General features: G+C 34.8%; 1 protein-coding gene across 1 annotated transcript; it reads left to right on the top strand.

The window, feature by feature from the left end:
• Positions 1-10,386: 10,386 nt before the first annotated feature.
• Positions 10,387-11,406, top strand: LOC111892567 (uncharacterized). Its single transcript, XM_023888625.1, has one exon. It carries the CDS (start codon positions 10,387-10,389, stop codon positions 11,404-11,406), a length of 1,020 nt encoding a protein of 339 aa, XP_023744393.1.
• The last annotated feature ends 8,414 nt before the right edge of the window (positions 11,407-19,820 follow it).

The following is a 19,820-nucleotide window of genomic DNA, read 5'->3' as shown; positions in this document are numbered from 1 at the left end:
TTGAACCTCTTTCATGCCAAGCATGGTTCAAAGTTTGAGAATATTTGGTCCAATGATAGACCAGACGGAGTGAAGAACTACAAAGTGTGAAAATTCATGAAACTGAAATTTTCCAATACACCCTGACCAGAAGAGGATGTGAATGTATCAGAGCCCAAGTTGATTTCGTATGCATGACCCCGAAGAAATATTTTTGATAGCTAGGGTGTTTCAGCTTAAGGCTGAAAAATATCCCAAGACGAAGGTTTCCTATGAAAGTGCTTATGAATTCTTAAAGGCATTGGTATGTGACTTTTGAAAGATTGATGTTGAAATACATCCAATCCTTGGCAACAAGTTCGATTTTCCTCCCTTCAAGCTTGTGCCAAACTTCACTGAATGATTCCAAGATATGTCCCTTCGTGCAACAAGCTACCCTGAGCTAGGGGTTGTGTACAAGAAAGCTCAAGATGGTCCCAAGTACTTCATTCCCATAACTGCAATCCATCGACTAACAAAAAGGCAATTGGATATCACTTTGGCTTCAGTGCAAATATCAAATCACACAACTAATGAATTCAAGTTCGAGAGTTCAATAAGAATGCAGTGGCTGTTTGAAGTTAGAAAATTTTGGTGGATTATTATCAAGTTACTGAAAATCAACATGTGAAAGAAATAAGTTGAGAGGTGACTTTGGGGAAAATTGTTGAAACAAAAAGTGACCCTCTTCAACTATGAGGAACCGCAGACTTTTGCACTTGGTGATACTGCAGAGAAGCTACTACCGGAGACTGTGTTTTGAATGTTGAAGAACCGCAGAGTTGAAAGATGAATCGTAGAGTTAAGATTTGCATGAAGATAGTTTAGTTTACTTTAAATGACATTGCTTGTATTCCATGTATTATCTGGTAAACCATCCACGATCATCGTAGTCAGTTACTTTAGATTATTTTACCTTTTTGATGTAACTTTTGGGACTCTATAAATAGAGCTTCCCACATCATGTAATCCTTACCAATTTACCAATTCACAAAAATATCAATCTATCGATCACTGAATGTTTATCATATCAGGTTGTTCATCTCTTTAACAAAAGTTATCTTAATTGATACTTAACCGACTCCCTCTTCACTTGTGTTTGCATGCAAACCTTGTTACGATTCAACCTTGTTTCTACTTGTTTACTGCTTATTGATATAAACTTGCTACTATTTATTTTCCTTACATTTCTACAATCTAACTATTATTATTGTTGAGCTAAAAAGATCCATTGAGATTAACTTTAATTATGTAACTTATTACCTTGTACTAACGTTTGTTCAAGTTTTTCTCCCAACAATAAGGCTCAATGCAACTCATAAATGCATCTTTTTTCATCGGCTTTTTGCATGTTACCTAGAGCAATCATGTCTTCATTTTCACTTGTGTTCCCACTGCTTGAACACAATCAACATGATATGGATCTTTATCAATCGATCTCCATAAATCCTCACCGATTCCATTGAGGTAATCATCCATACTATCTTCCCACTAATCATTATATTCCGAAATCAGCATCCTAATCTTCGTTATTGAACCAAGCAGATTAGAAAATTTCATCGTGGTATTCACATTTAAATTCGTCATTGATCGATTGGAGAAGAAAAACTTGAAAATAATAAAATTAGATACAAACGGTTGATTAACAACCGTAGAATCGCTAAATCACCAAGATCAATCGAAGAATTATGCTTTTACTTGCGGAAAAATTGAATCAAAACAAATAGTTCAACAAAATGAAAATGAGAACAAGATTCTTCAATCAAATTGTAGATTCCTGCTCAAATACCAACTTAAGAGATATTTAATCAATTGTATATGAAATCATATTTAATATGCACAAGTGATCTAAATAAAATCTTGATTCGGCTCATGTTATCTAGAGAAAGCACAAGTTCATCTGAGAGAGAATAAGCACAATGCACAAGTTGCAAAAGTTCCAAATAACTTAGGTACCTAAACTATTTATAGTTTACTCGACGGCTACAAAAATTATATCAGGACATTAAAAGCTAAAGAGAAACTACATAAGCGCCTGATAAAATACATACAGTATCGAAGTCATGAAAAACTTCGATAATGAAAAACTATTCGACACTTCGACTACTACCTAATACTTCAATATATCAAAACATATTTGACTCTACAAGAAGAAACTATAGTTTGAGGTAGAGTGTGTATCCAAACATCATAGAAGGAATTGATATTTAGGAGTGCAAATCTTGTGGTGGAAGGAATGGAGTATATGGTGTATGTTAGGGAGTTAGATGTGATATTATACTTGATGATGATGATGATGATAATTATAATGATGATAATAATAATAATAATAATAATAATAATAATAATAATAATAATAATAATAATAATTGCCGAAAGCTTTTTTATGTTAAACCTAGGAAGGATAACTTGGGAATAATAGGAAAGGAATGATAGATTTCTCTCTTTTGGCAAGGATAGCTCTATGGAAGGGAAAAATATCTTTATGGAAGGGTAGGATAATTTCTCTTTCATGGATAACATTTTTATTAATAAATAATTATACGGTGCAAATGTTTAAAGCATCTTTCGAATTGTTTGTCAGGAAATGCAAGTGGTACATGTCTTTATCTTTACTACTTAAATATATTTGTTAAACATGTTACAAGTTTTAAGGGATGTGTAGGATTTCTAATAAATTACTTTGATGTGAAATTAAATATCCTCCTACTTTTCTGCCTACTTATCTTCTTATCTATATAAAATGACGACAAGTGTCTTAAAATGCTATTAGTTTATCAAGATGTGACACTTGTCACAATTTCACATGAATACGAAGATAAGTAGAAAGAAAATGTAGGAGGATATTTAATTTCTCTACTTAAATTATTATATTAATTAGTCTTGTAACATCCCAAAAATGATAACAAAGTTTTCATTTTTAAAATCATCATAAAATCCATAATTCACACAAAACAAACTTCCAAAACCATAAGTATAAATCAGAGTATCCCAAAATCATAAGTCAAATAAATATCTATGATGATGTGCACAGTCACGTCTTCGACTTGCCTCTATCCTCTGATGTACCTAAAACCATAAAATCAAATGAAAAGCCAAAGCTAAGTGAGTTCCCCCAAAATACTACCTCAAAAACATATAATAGAATGCATACTAGGTCCACAACCATCGGACTGGATTACCCCTAAGCCCCCAACATAAGTCTGAATATCCCACCCAGCCCACAACTTGTGTTTGGATTGCTCCTGAGCCTACAACATAAGTCTGGATTGCCTTCCTGACCCTTATCTTATGTCTGGATTGCTCCCAGATTTGTTGGCTTCCACACCAAGTGGTATTTCCTCATCTCAACCACAATATGCCGACATATGCAAGAGATAAACATATAACCAAAAAATAGACAATAAGGTAGTTCAGCCAGTCTAATAGAACATCATAGCATAGCAACATCCTATATACTAGGATACATCGTATAACGTAGTGGGCCGATATTGGTGCCTTCGACCCACAAGTAAAATGAGGAAAACTCACCTCACAATATGAAAGATAGCTAAATTGGTCAGTGCTCCAAACATTGTCTCTACATGTCACCTATACAGTAAACAGGGACCCAGTCTCAATCTTCTATTCATATTCTGCAAATAACCTAAAGCCAAACTTGGTCAAAGTCAACGTTCAAAAAGTCAAATGTCAACATTCCTTAAGACCTTTCAACCAATAATTATATCTAACCCGAATGCGCATTCTAAATCATAAGTATTCTAATTATATGCCTTTTCATGGCTAAAAGGTGTCCAAAATTGTAAAACACTAGCTTATGACACAATCCCAAGCTCCGTATCTCATTCACGGATGGAAAGAAGGGACCAAGATTGTATTTTTATGACTTCATACACACAAAGACGTCTGAAAAGGCTACTCATAAGGTCTGGAGTAGCTCATACCTAACTAGACCAAGAATATGGGACAAAAAGGGACATAAACCTAAAAGCTAACAAGATCTATCAAGAAATTCATCAAGTTTTAAACTTTATACCTCCTAGAGAATGCTTATGAGATGTAGATCCTAGATCCACAAGGCTTGAAGCTTTCCAAGTGCTCCCCAATGGAATCCTTCCTTCAAAGACGAACACAAAACACTTAAACAAACTCAAATATCAGAAATCGAGATTAGGGTTTCGAGGTGGCTTCTTAAAGGGAGTGAAGGTTGATAATAGAAGGCTTCAAGGGGGTAAGAGCCTTTAGATATGGCTCAAAACCCCAAAATTATGGTTTCAGCTCTGGCGACATATGCCCTGAGTACACAGACTTACACCCTGCATAAGTCATTAAAACCCCACCACCAAGCATCCTTCTACGCGTTGTGTAGATGTCCATATTACGCCCTGCATAAAGGCCAAAAATTCACCATTTATATTTTAATTAGGGAAAAAAATTTATCTGCTGGACTGGGTGTTACAAGTCTTGTTAAGATATAAATATGAGATGTGGTTAGCCATTTATTGAAAAATCCATGTAACTGTTTGTTTCCTTTTCAAGAAAAAGTCTTAAGCTTTTAAGCATGACATACTTCACCTTATTTTTTCTCTTTTACCTCTTTATAGCTTGATTAGCCCATATTGTGAATGATAATTCACCTTTAAAATTGCATATAATTAGATCGTTTTTTTCCAACAAGTGGTATCAGAGCGTGGTTATTGTATATCAAAATATATGTTAAGGTTACTAATGGCAGATAAAGGTGAAGGTGCTCAAAAATCTAAGAAGAATGGTATTATTAAGCTACACTATCCGATGCTTATGAAGTTAAATTACTTGGTATGGGCGATAAAGATGCCAATGAATTAGCAAGAACAAGGAGTGAGGGGTTCAATTCAAAATAAATGTGTAGAAAAACGGAAAGATCGAATAGCTTTAACTACTATCTATCAAGAAATTTTGGAGGATGTGCTACTTACGTTAGCTGAGATGGACATAGCTAAATAATCATGGGAAACACTTAAAGTGATGCACATGGATGTTGATCGAGTAAAAGAGGCTAAAGTACAAACCTTGAGAAGTGACTTCGAAGTTATCCGGATGAAAAACAGTGAATCGGTGGATGATTTGTTTCATGAGATTAAATACCATTGTAACCGGTATTCGATCTCTAAGTGAAAAAATTGAGGAAGTTATGGCAGTGAAGAAGTTTCTTCAAGCTGTCCCATTATGATTTATTCAAATTGTAACATATATCAAAAATTTAGAGACTTGAATCGCATGAATTTCGAAGAAGTTATCTGTCGTTTAGATACACAAAAAGAGTGACTTCGAGGTTATAGAGAACAAGGAGACGGGCCTTCCTTGTTGCTTACACATGCTGAGTTGGCATCACGATCCAATAAAACTAATAATGGGAGCTTATTAAACTCCCCAAAGGATAGATGTAGTCATAGTGGCCAAGGCCAAGGAAGAGCTCGAGGAGGAGAGTGTGGTCGAGGGTGATGACGTGGTCAAGGAAGTGGTCGTGAGTCCAATACAAAATGAAATTTCTATAAAAAAAGGATGAAAGCAAATTAAAATGCTTTAAAAATGAATAGTTTGGTCATTGTGCAACTGAGTGCCCAGAAAAGAACTGCGGTGAGGAGGCGAACCTCACACAATCCAATCAAGAACTACCCATCTTAATGATGGTAATCTTATAAGAATATGCACCTGGAGAAATACGGCAACTGAAGTTCCAAGGATCAAACATCTAAATCAAGTGCGTGAAGGGTGTGTTCTTTGCAACACAAATATAAATCTCTTTCCTAAACCAAACACTCTTTAGAGCTCAAAAATCTCCTCAACTTATTCATGCGGACTTTATGTAGTCCAATTACACCCACCTCTATTGCAGGAAGAAAATACTTTCTTCTTTAATTAGACGATTATAGTCGGTGTATGTGGGTTTATAGTTTATCTGGTAAATTTGAAGCCTTAGGGTGCTTTCAAATGATTCAACTTGATGTCCAAAATTTCGGGTTATGAATTGAACACACTTTGTATGGATCGAGGGGAGAGTTTACGTCAAAAGAGTTCTAATCAATTTGTGAAGAAAAATAAGAAAAAAAAGGCATGTTACGACTCTACATTCTCCTCAACAAAATGGAGTTGTAGAGAGACAAAACCATACTGTTATGGATATCGCAAGAAGTCTACTTAAAGGAAAAAAATTACTAGGAGAATTTTGGGAATAAGCCGTCAGGCACATGGTTTATCTTCTCAACCTCTTACCTACAAATACACTTCCAAACATCACATTGTATGACAAAAAAACAAACCTTGAACATTTGAAGGTTTTTGGTTGTGCTGACTATGTGTAACACCAGTCAAAATAGGTCAACAACAATCACATGTGATTATGCGAATCATGTAATGTGATTTTATTAAACTAGTAATGTGATAAATGTACTATGTAGTTCATGATAAATTCTACTACAAATGTGAACTTTCTTTATGATACAACTCAAAGAATAAGTCCATACGATTCCAAAAATATAGAGAACGTCTGAATCTGACTTCACATGAAGAAGTTATGATAAACCGGACATCATAAATCTCTATAATAAGAGGAATTTAAAACATACTTAGACTTAACTATTGGAGTCTAAAAGAGAGTTGTAGTACTCATAAATACCTACACATGGATATAAAGAACGTAAAAAACGGAGTTTATATGCGAACGTTACGATCTTCCGAAGATACAACTGTCAGAAACCCTAATCGATTAAACTCACGACGTGAGGAGTTAAATTGGCACATTTCGGATCTAGAAGGTGCGTGACGAGGCTACAAAGGGAGAAGTTCCAAACTCATGATGTGAGCAAGGATATCTCACGACGTGAGGATTCATCTGGCCACCTTCCAAAGATAGGGACGCAAATGACAAGTCTACGAGATCATCATGCTTGACACTCGACATGAGTCTTATAAAACTCACGACATGAGAGTCTAAAAACTTACTATAAATAGCAAGTTCGACCCTAGCCATTCTTACACCTAAACTTCTTTCCTTTCTTTCATTTGTTGAAGCCCTCTTGCATCTCGAGCCCTGACAAACTCGTACCGCTGACCGTTTCTGATTAGATTACATAAAATCACGCTATTAGGGTGAGTTTCACGTCCCCACTTTCTAATATTTTCAAGGGAAAATGCATGCTAAATATTGTATATACGTTACTATTATGTCTATATGATAGTATATTAGTATCAATGTAGATAGTTATATTAACCGGGATATAGTTGTTCTAAATATAATATTTTGAATATATAAAACTATTATCAACTAGTTAGCATGTTCTTGTATTAATGCAGATCTTTAGTTATACTTAGTATTCTATATATATATATATATATATATATATATATATATATATATATATATATATATATATATATATATATATGTTGTGTGGGATATAGTTCTGAAGTTATACTTGCAAGTTATATATGTTAATTTATAAAGTATGTTGCTATTATTGGTTTTATGTCAAGATAAAACTTGGTATGCCATATGTTATTATTGTTGGTTTTATGATAATATAAAATTTGGTATGCTATATGTTTTTATTTTTGGTTTTATGATAAGATAAAACTTGGTATGTTATATGTTGTTGTTGGTTTTATGTTAAGATAAAACCTAATTTTTACTTAAGTTATAGTTGTTGTACAGCCTAAAGTAATACGAACTTAGGATTAATGTTTAAAGGCATAGTCTAATAACTTAGGGTTTTAGACATGAAAATGATTTTGTTGTTAGAGCTATAGGAAGCCGTCGGAGTCTAAAAGAGTAGTTGTATTCATCAACTATGATTGGGGATCTTAGCAGAAATCCTCTGAACTGTAACCGTTAATCCTGTGTGAGCGAGGAATTCGTGTATAATTAGTATATGGGTTGACCACCCCACTTGTGATTGTCAGCTACAGTCAACCATAAGCGAGTGATGAACTATCCTTTTACTTGTTATTGTCCCGTCGTCGATGAAGCGTATGGTGTTGTTCTCATGGAAATCATGAGTGTTGTTTCTCATGGAAATCATGAATATGTTGTTTCTCATGGAAATCATGAGTGTGTTTTATCAGAGGTATTATGTCATAGCAGCGGTTACAGGCTCATGGTAACAAATTGTTAGAAACATTATACTTTGTCGTATACAAGTATTAAGGTTAAGTATAAGTTCCCCTACTTATACCTTAGGTTCAAGGGATGTTTAGGTATAACACTTAATTGATAAGTAAACTATTATACCTAATATATATATATATATATATATATATATATATATATATATATATATATACTAAATGTTGGAGAGTCAAAATGATACTTTCAAAACTATACTTTTGAACTCAGAAAAAATATTACTTTTATATGGAGTCAATACCTGTGAACTCAGCAACTTTATGATGAAGTATTTTAAAATTCATGTGTTTTCAGGAACTTGAAAAGCTGGTACGTATTCGAACATGAGAAGTTGTGCTATTATCTTTCTGTTCATTAAGAAGTATGCCATAGTCGGATATTATGTAATAAGTACTTGGAAAACAATAATGTAACTTTCAATCATCAATAAAGGTATGTAATTTTCTTTAGTACTGTTCAATGTATGTTATATAACTATGATACGAAGAATGATGTTACACCACCCGGTGTTTCCGCCGACGGCTGGGGTGTGACAGATTGGTATCAGAGCTATTAACTATAGTGAACTAGTACTTTATTAGGAAAGCACGTCTATAGTTTAGGGCTTACTCTATTATGTTTAGGTATATCCCTTAGCCTACCATAAAAAGTATTATTAATTATTCTACTGAAGGACTACTTACAGGAGCGGTGATAGGATAGACATGTCGATTTGGGTTGTTGGATTCCAGAACGGCTATATGCTAAAATGATCCTGCCCTTTCGACTGTCCTGACTTACCGGAGCCTTATCAGATAGACCTGAAGTAACAAACAATAATTAAAGCATGAATACAATAAATAAGAATATAGAGTTATATATAAAGACTCAGACCCGCAATGAGAATACACCTTAAATATCCGGAATGTTTTTGATCTCAAGGATTTAGATCAAATATTCCAACTAAAGTTTATATGTGCGTATATCCTATCACAACTAGGTGTAGGTGCGCAACTACATATTATTATGATCAGATCTTATGAACTATTTAATTTGGGAGTAATATTTGATAGACTAAACTCTTGGTGATCCAAAATGTATAGGAATTCGACATGGCACATTCACGAGAATGGATAATCAACGAGGATACGGATGAAGAAGAGGAAGTTTTGTTCCCCTTGTTGGTAAGCGATCCTTACTACCCTATAAATCCAACCACCTTTCATCCAATACCTTCGGATGATGGAGCACCTTTACCTTCCAACGAATGGGAAGAGAGTGAACCAATGGAAGAGAGCGAACCAATGGAAGAGACAGAATTGGTAGCATCATCTTTACCACCAATGAACACTATTTACCATCAAGTTCCAGGAGGAGCAAAGATGAAAAAGACGACACGTAAATCCATACCAATATGGAAAAGGATTAAGAAGAATCAAAAGGCGACATCTTCAGGAAGTCATAGAGTTCAAGATGAACCTGCATGGATAGCACAAACCGTTGATAGTTGGGTGGCAGAAGAAAGAGCTGCTAAGATGTATGAGATTGGACAATCATCTCGACCACATCCCCCACATTCTTCTGAAGTTAACACTTTATCTCAATTGTTTGAGAAAAGTGTAAAAATTGAAGATAAAATGGAAATTGTCGAAGGAAGGGCTACTCATCTCTCCGGAAGAGTACGAAGGCTAGAAGGACAAGGGAAGCGAGATCAGGAATCGGTGATGGATGTTCATCATTGTATAAATTTCGCTTATAATGACATGATTACTCACGATGCAAGGATTGCAGAGTTAGAGCTTTACAATCAAACCTCGAGAAACGAGGAGAGCATAGGAGGTCTTGAGCAGAGAACTCAAGCACTTGAGGAGCAAGTAATTCATGTCACTGATGTGTTAGGTCATCACTTAGGTTTCTGGTAGATAAGCTAAAACTAGTGGTTGTATAAATAGAAAAATCAGACTAGTTAAGGCAAGAAGAGTAAAGTTTATAGCAAGGATGTAGAAAACCTTGCAAATTTTGCAATGTTTATTGAAACTTTTCTCTTATAAACCTAAATAAACTAATGTATCCGCTGGTAATAATATGAAGCATATATTACAATAATCATTGTGATATCCATTATGTTATACACTTTGAAGAATAATTGAAGTATTTAGTAATCGTGTAAAATGACTAACAAAACTCATAAAATTCTTATTATTTATAATAGGAACTAAAACAAAATGCCTAGAAGGGGTAGTGCTCGGCTAAACCCTAACCAACGATCAGCACCACAACAACAACCACCAGAACCAAACCCACCAATAAGTACAGTAGAACTTGAAGAAATCAAAGCTCAAAGAATTGTTGCGGCTCTATCTAATGTCACAAGAGGCGGAGTTAGAAATGAAGGCCATGTAGGGACCTCTAGAACATGTACCTACAAAGACTTTATGAATTGCAGACCAAAGAGCTTTCATGGAAATGAAGGGTTTGTTAATTTTACTAGGTGGATAGAAAAGACAGAGTCCGTCTTTCAAATAAGCTTCTGTCCAGACGACTATAAAGTACGATTTGCAGCCTGTACTTTCGCTAATGCAAAACTTACATGGTGGAACAGCCATGTGAATACAATGGGAATTGATACTGAAAATTCTATGAAATGGGAAGAGCTAAAGATGATGCTAGTAGAGGAGTATTGTCCTAGGGAGGAAATACATAAGCTGGAACAAGCATTGTGGACCCTAACCATGAAGGGTTCAGAGATAAAAGCTTATACCGCTAGATTTAATGATCTTGCAGTAATGTGTCCAGCACTTGTAAGCCCTGAATATAAGAAAATTGAACGATGTATCTGGGGTTTAGCATCACAAATTAAAGGCATGGTAATCGCATCAAAGCCTACAACCTATGAAAGCACCAAGAGAATAGCTTATCAGCTAACACTCACAGATATCCAAGGAACAATAGTGGTCTCAAAGGTTGAGTCTCCTAAATCTAGAAAAAACAAGCGTAAGTTTAATGGGAAGAATCCCAGACAATCATCTGAGAAAAGACAAGAAGTTGCAACCAATTATTCAGCCACGATCGCAGTACCCATACAACCAAAATCTTCATGGTGCAATCAGTTCAACCGTCATCATCCATGTGATTGTTTTGTCTGCACGAAGTTCAAGAAGAAGGGACATACTGCTAGTTACTGCAGGAGCACAACACCTACAACTGTCAATCAGCAAACAAATACTGCAACAAGCCATAGTTAAGGAAGAAAATGTTATGAGTGTGGAGACATCAAATGAGAATGTCCAAAGTTAAAGAGTCATGGAGGCAAAGGGCGTGGCAAGGCATTTGTGATCGGAAGCAGAGAGGCTATCCAGGACCCTTCGGTCATATCTGGTACGTTTCTCATAGATAATTTATATGCTACCATACTCTTCGACTATGGAGCAGATAGAAGTTTTATAACTCTGACGTTTATAAAATTGTTACGTCATGAGTCTAGCAAATTAAAAGAAATCTATGAAGTAGAAATTGCTAATGGTCAAACTGAGAGAACACATGAAATCCTAGAAAACTATCTGATAACTCTTAATAACTACCTTTATCACGTCAACCTCATGCCAATGCCTATCAGTAGTTTTGATGACATAATTGGCATGGATTGGTTATCTTTACACCACGCCAAAGTTCTATGTCATGAGAAAGACATACGGCTACCCTTACCAAACGGCGAAGCCCTGATTATCTATGGTGATAAATCTGGGAAGAACCTCAAAGTCATCTCTTGTACCAAGGCCTAGAAATATCTACATAATAAATGTAGCGCATTATTAGCCCACATTGTAGATAAGAAGAGAAAGAAAAAAGAAATCAAGGACATACCTCAAGTATGTGATTTTCCTGACGTGTTTCCTGAAGATCTACCTGGAATACCACCCGTCCGATAAGTCGAGTTTCGAATCGACTTAATTCCAGGAGCAGCACCAATAGCAAAATCTCCTTATTGGTTGGCTCCATCTGAAATGCAAGAATTATCTAGCCAACTACAAGAACTTCTTGAAAAAGGCTTTATTTAGGCCAAGTTTTTCACCTTGGGTAGCACCAATCTTGTTTGTCAAGAAGAAAAACGGATCCTGTCAAATGTGTATTGATTATCAGGAGCTGAACAAGCTAACGATCAACAATTGTTATCCGCTTCCAAGAATTGATGATCTATTCGATCAACTGTAAGGATCCAGCTACTACTCAAAGATAGATCTTAGATCAGGATGCCATCAACTCAGTATACAAGAAGACAACATTCCAAAAACAGCATTTAGAACTCGTTATAGTCATTATGAGTTCTTAGTTATGTCTTTTGGATTGACCAACGCTCCATCAGTGTTTTTGGATCTTATGAGTCATGTTTGCAAACCATACTTGGATAAATTCGTGATAGTATTTATCGATGCTATATTGATATATTCACGAACCAAGGAAGAACATGGTCAACACCTGCAAATAATCTTGGAACTACTAAGAAAAGAAAAGTTGTACGCCGAATTCTCCAAATGTGAGTTTTGGATTGGAGAAGTACAATTTTTAGGACATGTAGTTAGCAACGAAGGAATTCATGTTGACCCATCCAAAGTTGAAGCAATCAGGAATTGGGAAGCAACAAAGACGCCAACAGAAGTGCGTCAATTCCTAGGACTTGCTGGCTATTACTACAAATTCCTAGAGAATTTCTCCAAAAAATTCAAGTCGCTTACAACATTAACCTAGAAAGATACGAAGTTCAACTGGGAAGACAAACAAGAAGTTCCTTTTCAGAAACTGAAGCAAATGTTGTGTAGTGCACCAATCCTATCCCTTCCAGATGGGACAGAAGATTTTGTCGTATACTACGATGCATAAAATCAAGGATTGGGATGTGTGCTGATGCAAAGAGGAAAAGTTATCGCCTACGCATCATGACAACTTAAGGTGCATGAGAATAATTACACTACCCATGATCTTGAATTGGGAGTTGTAGTTTTTGCACTAAAAATCTGGAGACATTACTTATACGATACTAAGTGTACTATTTTTACCGACCACAAGAGTCTCCAGCACATCTTCAACCAAAAAGATATTAATATGAGACAACGAAGATAGGTTGAATTGTTGAATGATTACGAATGTGATATTCGTTATCATCCCGGAAAGCTAAATGTGGTAGCAGATGCCTTGAGCCGTAAAGAATATATTAAACCTCGTCGGGTACGAGCATGAACTATAACTATCCATTCTAACTTTACAGCACAAATTAGAGAAGCTCAACTTGAGGCTCTAAAATAAGAAAACATCAAGAACGAAGCTTTGTGAGGAATGGAAAAGCAACAACCACAAAAAGATGACGGAACGTGACACATTATGAACCGAATTTGGACGCCTAAGTTCGGTGGACTCAGGGACTTGGTCTTAGAAGAAGCCCACAAGTCCAGATATTACATGCATCCAGGTTGTGACAAAATGTACTTAGATTTAAAAGTACATTACTGGTGGCCAAACATGAAGGCAGAAATTGCTACTTATGTGAGAAAATGCTTGACTTGTTCTAGAGTAAAGGCAGAACATCAAAAGCCTTCAAGTTTACTTCAACAAGCGGAAATAACTGAATGGAAATGGGAGCAAATATCAATGGACTTCATCACTAAGTTACCTAAAAATCCTAGTGGGTTCGACACTCTTTGGGTAATAGTCGATAGATTGACTAAGCCCGTCCATTTCTTACCAATTAAGGAGAACGACAAGATGGAGAAGCTGACTAGAGTTTATCTTAAGGAAATTATCAGATTGCATGGAGTTCCAAATTCTATTATTTCTGACCCAGATAGTAGATTCACTTCACGGTTTTTGCAATCTCTACAAAAATCTTTAGGAACACGTCTAGATATGAGTACAACTTACCATCCATAGACTAATGGTCAGAGTGAGAGAACCGTTCAGACTTTAGAAGATATGCTCCGAGCCCATGTAATAGACTTTGGAAATGCGTGGGATATTCATTTACCGTTAATTGAGTTTTCCTACAACAATAGTCATCACACCAGCATCAATGTTGCACCGTTTGAGGCTCTTTATGGATGAAAATGTCGTTCCCCAATATGTTGGACAGAAGTTGGAGATACGCAGATGGCCAGAGAATGTACAGGCAATACCTTACACATTGTACCAGGAATAATCCACGAGACAACTGAAAAGATCGTGCAAATTAAGGATCGATTAAAGGTTGCACGTGATCGTCAAAATAGCTATGCTGACGTAAGACGTAAGCCTTTAGAATTCCAAGTTGGTGATAAAGTAATGTTGAAGGTCTCTCCTTGGAAAGGCGTAATTCGATTCGAGAAACAAGGCAAACTAAACCCAAGGTATATAGGACCTTTTGAAATTCTAGCAAGAATTAGTTATGTCGCATACTAACTCAAGTTGCCCCAACAACTAAGTAATGTGCACGATGTTTTTCATGTATAAAATCTCAAAAGATGTCTATCCGATGGCACTCTTGTTATTCCTCTCGACGAGATAAAAGTCAATACGAAACTCAAATTTGTAGAAGAACCAGTTGAGATCATTGATCGAGAAGTCAAACGATTAAAGCAAAGTCGAATTCCCATAGTGAAAGTTTGATAGAACTCTTTACGAGGACCTGAATTTACTTGGGAACGTGAAGATAAAATGAAAGAAAAATACCCCCAACTATTTGACAAAATCCCACCCATAAGATAAATTTAGGGACGAAATTGTTCTAACAGGGGGAGAATGTAACACCAGTCAAAGTATGTCAATAACAATCACATGTGATTATGTCAATCATGTAATGTGATTTTATTAAACTAGTAATGTGATAAACATACTATGTAGTTCATGATAAATTCTAATACAAATGTGAACTTTCTTTATAATACAACTCAAAGTATACGTCCATACGATTCCAAAAATATAGAGAACGTCTGAATCTGACTTTGCATGAAGAAGTTATGATAAACCGAACACTACAAATCTCTATAATAAGAGGAATTTAAAATAGACATAGAATTAACTATTGGAGTCTAAAAGAGAGTTGTAGTACTCATAAATACCTATGCGTGGATATAAAGAACATCAAAAACTTAGCTCATATGCGAAAGTTACGACCTTCCGAAGATACAACTGTCAGAAACCCTAATTCGACTGAACTCACGACGTGAGCATAGAAACTCATGACGTGAGGAGTCAAATTGCCACATTTCGGATCTAGAAGGTGCGTGACGAGGCTACAAAGGGATAAGTTCCAAAATCACGACGTGAGCAAGGATATCTCACGACTTGAGGATTCATCTGGCCACCTTCTGAAGCAAGGGATGCAAATGGCAAGTCTACGAGATGATCATGCTTGACTCACAACGTGAGTCTTATAAAACTCACGACGTGAGAGTCCCAAAAAATTACTATAATTAGCAAGTTCGACCCCAACAATTCTTACACTTGAATTTATTTCCTTTCTCTCATTTGCTGAAGCCCTCTTGCATCTCGAGCCCTGACGACCTCGTACCGCTGACCGTTTCTGCTTAGATTACATAAAATCACGCTACTAGGGTGAGTTTCACGGCCCCAATTTCTATTATTTTCAGGGGAAAACGCATGCTAAATATTGTATATACATTACTATTATTTCTATATGATAGTATATTAGTGTCAACGTAGATAGTTATATTAACCGGGATATAGTTATTCTAAATATAATATTTTGAATATATACAACTATTATCAACTTGTTAGCATGTTCTCGTATTAATGTAGATGTTGATTTATACTTAGGATTCTATATATGTTGTGTGCGATATAGTTCCGAAGTTATACTCGGAAGTTCTATATGTTAATTCATAAAGTATGTTGCTATTATTGGTTTTATGTCAAGATAAAACTTGGTATGCTATATGTTGTTATTTTTGGTTTTATGATAAGATAAAACTTGGTATGCTATATTTTGTTATTGTTGGTTTTATGATAAGATAAAACTTGGTATGTTATATGTTGTTGTTGGTTTTATGTTAAGATAAAACCTAATTTTTACTTAAGTTATAGTTGTTGTACTGCCTAAAGTAATACGAACTTAGGAGTAATGTTTAAAGGCATAGTCTAATAACTTAGGGTTTTAGACATGAAAATGCTTTTGGTGTTAGAGCTATAGGAAGCCTTCGGAGTCTACATGAGTAATTGTATTCATCAACTAAGATTGGGGATCTTAGCAGAAATCATATGAATTGTAACTGTTAATCTCGTGTGAGCGAGGAAGTCATGTATAATTAGTATACGGGTTGACCACCCTACTTGTGATTGTTAGCTACAGTCAACCATAAGCGAGTGATGAACTATCCTTTTACATGTTCTTGTTCTAGCATCGATGAAGTGTACGGTGTTGTTCTCATGGAAATCATGAGTGTGTTTTACCAGAGGTATTATGTCATAGCAGTGGTTACAGGCTCATGGTAGAAAATTGTTAGAAACATTATAATTTTTTTGTATACAAGTATTAATGTTAAGTATAAGTTCCCCCTACTTATACCTTAGGTTCAAGGAATGTTTATGTATAACACTTAATTGATAAGTAAACTATTATACCTAATATAAATACTAAATGTTGGAGAGTCAAAATGATACTTTCAAAACTATACTTTTCAACTCAGAAAAAGTATTATTTTTATATGGAGTCAAAACCTGTAAACTCACCTACTTTATGTTGACGTATTTTAAAATGCATGTGTTTTCAGGAACTTGAAAAGCTGGTATGTATTCGAACATGAGAAGTTTTGCTATTATCTTTCTGTTCATTAAGAAGTATGTCATAGTCGGATATTATGTAATAAGTACTAGGAAAACAATAATGTAACTTTCAATCATCAATAAAGGTATGTAATTTTATTTAGTACTGTTCAATGTATGTTATATAATTGTGATACGAAGAATGACGTTACACCACCCGGTGTTTCCACCGACAGCCGGGGTGTGACACTATGCCAAAGTTGTAGGTTTACATTTGAACAAACTTGAATACTAGAGCAAAAAGATGGTGTATTTTGGGGTAGAAGATGGAACTAAAAGGTATCGATTATTTGATCTAGAGTGCTGGAAATTGCGGGTTAGTTGTGATGTTTTTTTTAATTGAAGGATGAAATTGCTAAAAAAAACAAGGAAGATAAAGACGTAAACCTTAAAACCTTCACAATTATTGAGACAGACGGCCATAGAATTAACCCGATGCAGCCGGACGGCCCCGAAGTCAACCTGGAAACTCCATACATCCCCTATGTCGAATCTGTCTAGCCAAAAACTGCCCCATATAATCCTATTTCAACCCTGTTTTCTTCAATTTTGACTGACATGGGAAGCGCCTCAAGTGAGGTTGGGCGAAAGGGATTTTGTTCGTTTGTCGATATCTATAATGATACCGAGAAGGTGATCTCACCTGGAGAATTATGGATGATTACACGGATCAACCCTTGGATTTTAAAGAGGCGGTTACCTCTAAACCATAGTGAGAGGTCATGCAAACAAAGTTGGATGCGACTGTGAAAAATAAGATATGGAAGCTTCTAACTTGCCAATAGGTCACAAAGAGATAGGATTGAAATGGGTCTTTAAAGTGAAAAAGGACAATCCTGAAAAATATAGAAAAGGTCATAAAACATAAAGCTGTACTAGTTTCAAAAGGTTATGTACAAAAACAATGAGTCGGCTTTGATGAAGTTTTTGCACTGATAGCGCGACTTGACACCATAAAGCTCATTCTTGCCTTAGTGGCTCAACATGGGTGCTCGTACACCACTTAGATATCAAGTCGGCATTTCTTAATGGCAAGCTCGAAAAGGGTATTTATGTAAGTCAACCGGAATGATACATTGACAAAGTACATATCACAAGTTACTTAAACTCTCCAATTCACTTTGTGGTTTACGATAAGCTCATCAAGCTTGGAACATTCTTTTGGATAAAAGCGTAAAAGGACATGGGTTTTCAAGATGTTCACAAGATAGAGAGGTGTAAAAAAGGAACTTGTAAGGTAAAAGTCTTTTAGTTGGTGTTTACGTCGATGACTTGAGCATTACGAGATCAAACAATGAAGACATTGTCAAATTCAAGGAAAAAATGAAAAAAGAATTTGAAATGAGTGATTTGGGTTTATTTTCTTACTTTCATGGAATAGAATTGTCACAAAAGAAGTAGGAAATATTATGACAAACGACTTATGCAAAAAAGATTTTGGAGCAATTTGGGTTATTAGAATGTAACCCGACAACTTCGCCCATGGAACCTAAGTTGAATATTAAGTAAGATGATGATGGTGAAAAAGTTGACTTAGACTAATATAGGCGAGTAATGGTATGTCTAAGGTAATTGACACACACTTGAACGGATTTTTCATATGCGGTTTGCATTTCTAATCGTTTCATGAGGCAATCAACTACTTTGCAAATTTAAGTGGTAAAAATATTATTCGGTATCTCATAGGAACCATTGATTACATGCTCAACTATGAAAAAGGTCGTGAAGTTTAATACTTGGTTGGGTTTAGTGATACTAATCATGGAGGTGATAAGGTGTGTGGCAAGAGTACATGTGGGATGATTTTCTACCTAAGAAGAAACAGAATTATTCAAGTATATATGTGTGTTTATGTGATTTATATAGATACTATCTGTATACAATAATTGTGTAAAAACATATTAAATAGGACAAAAATAAACATTAAAAATAAAAGATTAATTCGGATAATTAATCTAAATGAAAGTCGTAGAGGCCGAAATTACAAACGTGTGTATCTAAAGAACATTCAAATCTAACTTCAGATGAACTTGTTATGATTTTTCGAAATTTCGATACGACACAGTACAATAGCGTATGATACACATAAATCAAAATTAAAATCGGTTATTTGTTAGTCAAAACTATATATATATATATATATATATATATATATATATATATATATATATATATATATATATATATATATATATATATATATATATAAACGTTTAGAGGTGATCATTGGTCAGTTAAACAAATTTTATGCAATATGTTTATGTTTAGAAACGAACATATGCGGATATGCCTATGTATGTTAATGTTGCAACATATGTTTATCCATGTTCACAACTAAACATTTGTTCATAAATGAATTTATATTCACAAATAAATATAAAAATTGGCTATGTTCATAACAAAAAATTTAAACAAAAAACATAGAAATTAGATGAAAAAATGAATTACTCTTTCAAATTGAAGAAAATAAGCAAATTAACATGAGCACGACTCCAAAATGTTCATAAATGAACATATGTCCATAAATGAACATATATCCAAAAGCTTGTAAATATAGGAGCAACAAGCGAACGAAGTAAATGAAAGCTCCAAAAACCTCCATATCATCTTTGTTCTTGCATCCTCTTACATTTCTGACTATGGAATCGAAGCTCCCAACAAAATCAAATGAGTAATTATTAATCGAGTTAAAAACTTGTACATTTTTGTGCTCTTCTCCTTGAGACCGATTTATGTTTGCATCTCCATTTATATATATATATATATATATATATATATATATATATATATATATATATATATATATATATATATATATATATATATATATATATATATATATATATATATA

The sequence above is a fragment of the Lactuca sativa genome, chromosome 5 (genome assembly GCF_002870075.4).
Source record: "Lactuca sativa cultivar Salinas chromosome 5, Lsat_Salinas_v11, whole genome shotgun sequence".
NCBI classification, from domain to species: domain Eukaryota; kingdom Viridiplantae; phylum Streptophyta; class Magnoliopsida; order Asterales; family Asteraceae; genus Lactuca; species Lactuca sativa.
The sequence above is the reverse complement of the archived record's forward strand: the minus strand, read 5'-3'. Positions and strand labels throughout refer to the sequence as shown.

Coding starts and splice junctions, on each gene's coding strand:
- LOC111892567 (XM_023888625.1), top strand. CDS start 10,387: ATGCCTAGAAGGGGTAGTGCTCGGCTAAACCCTAACCAACGATCAGCA.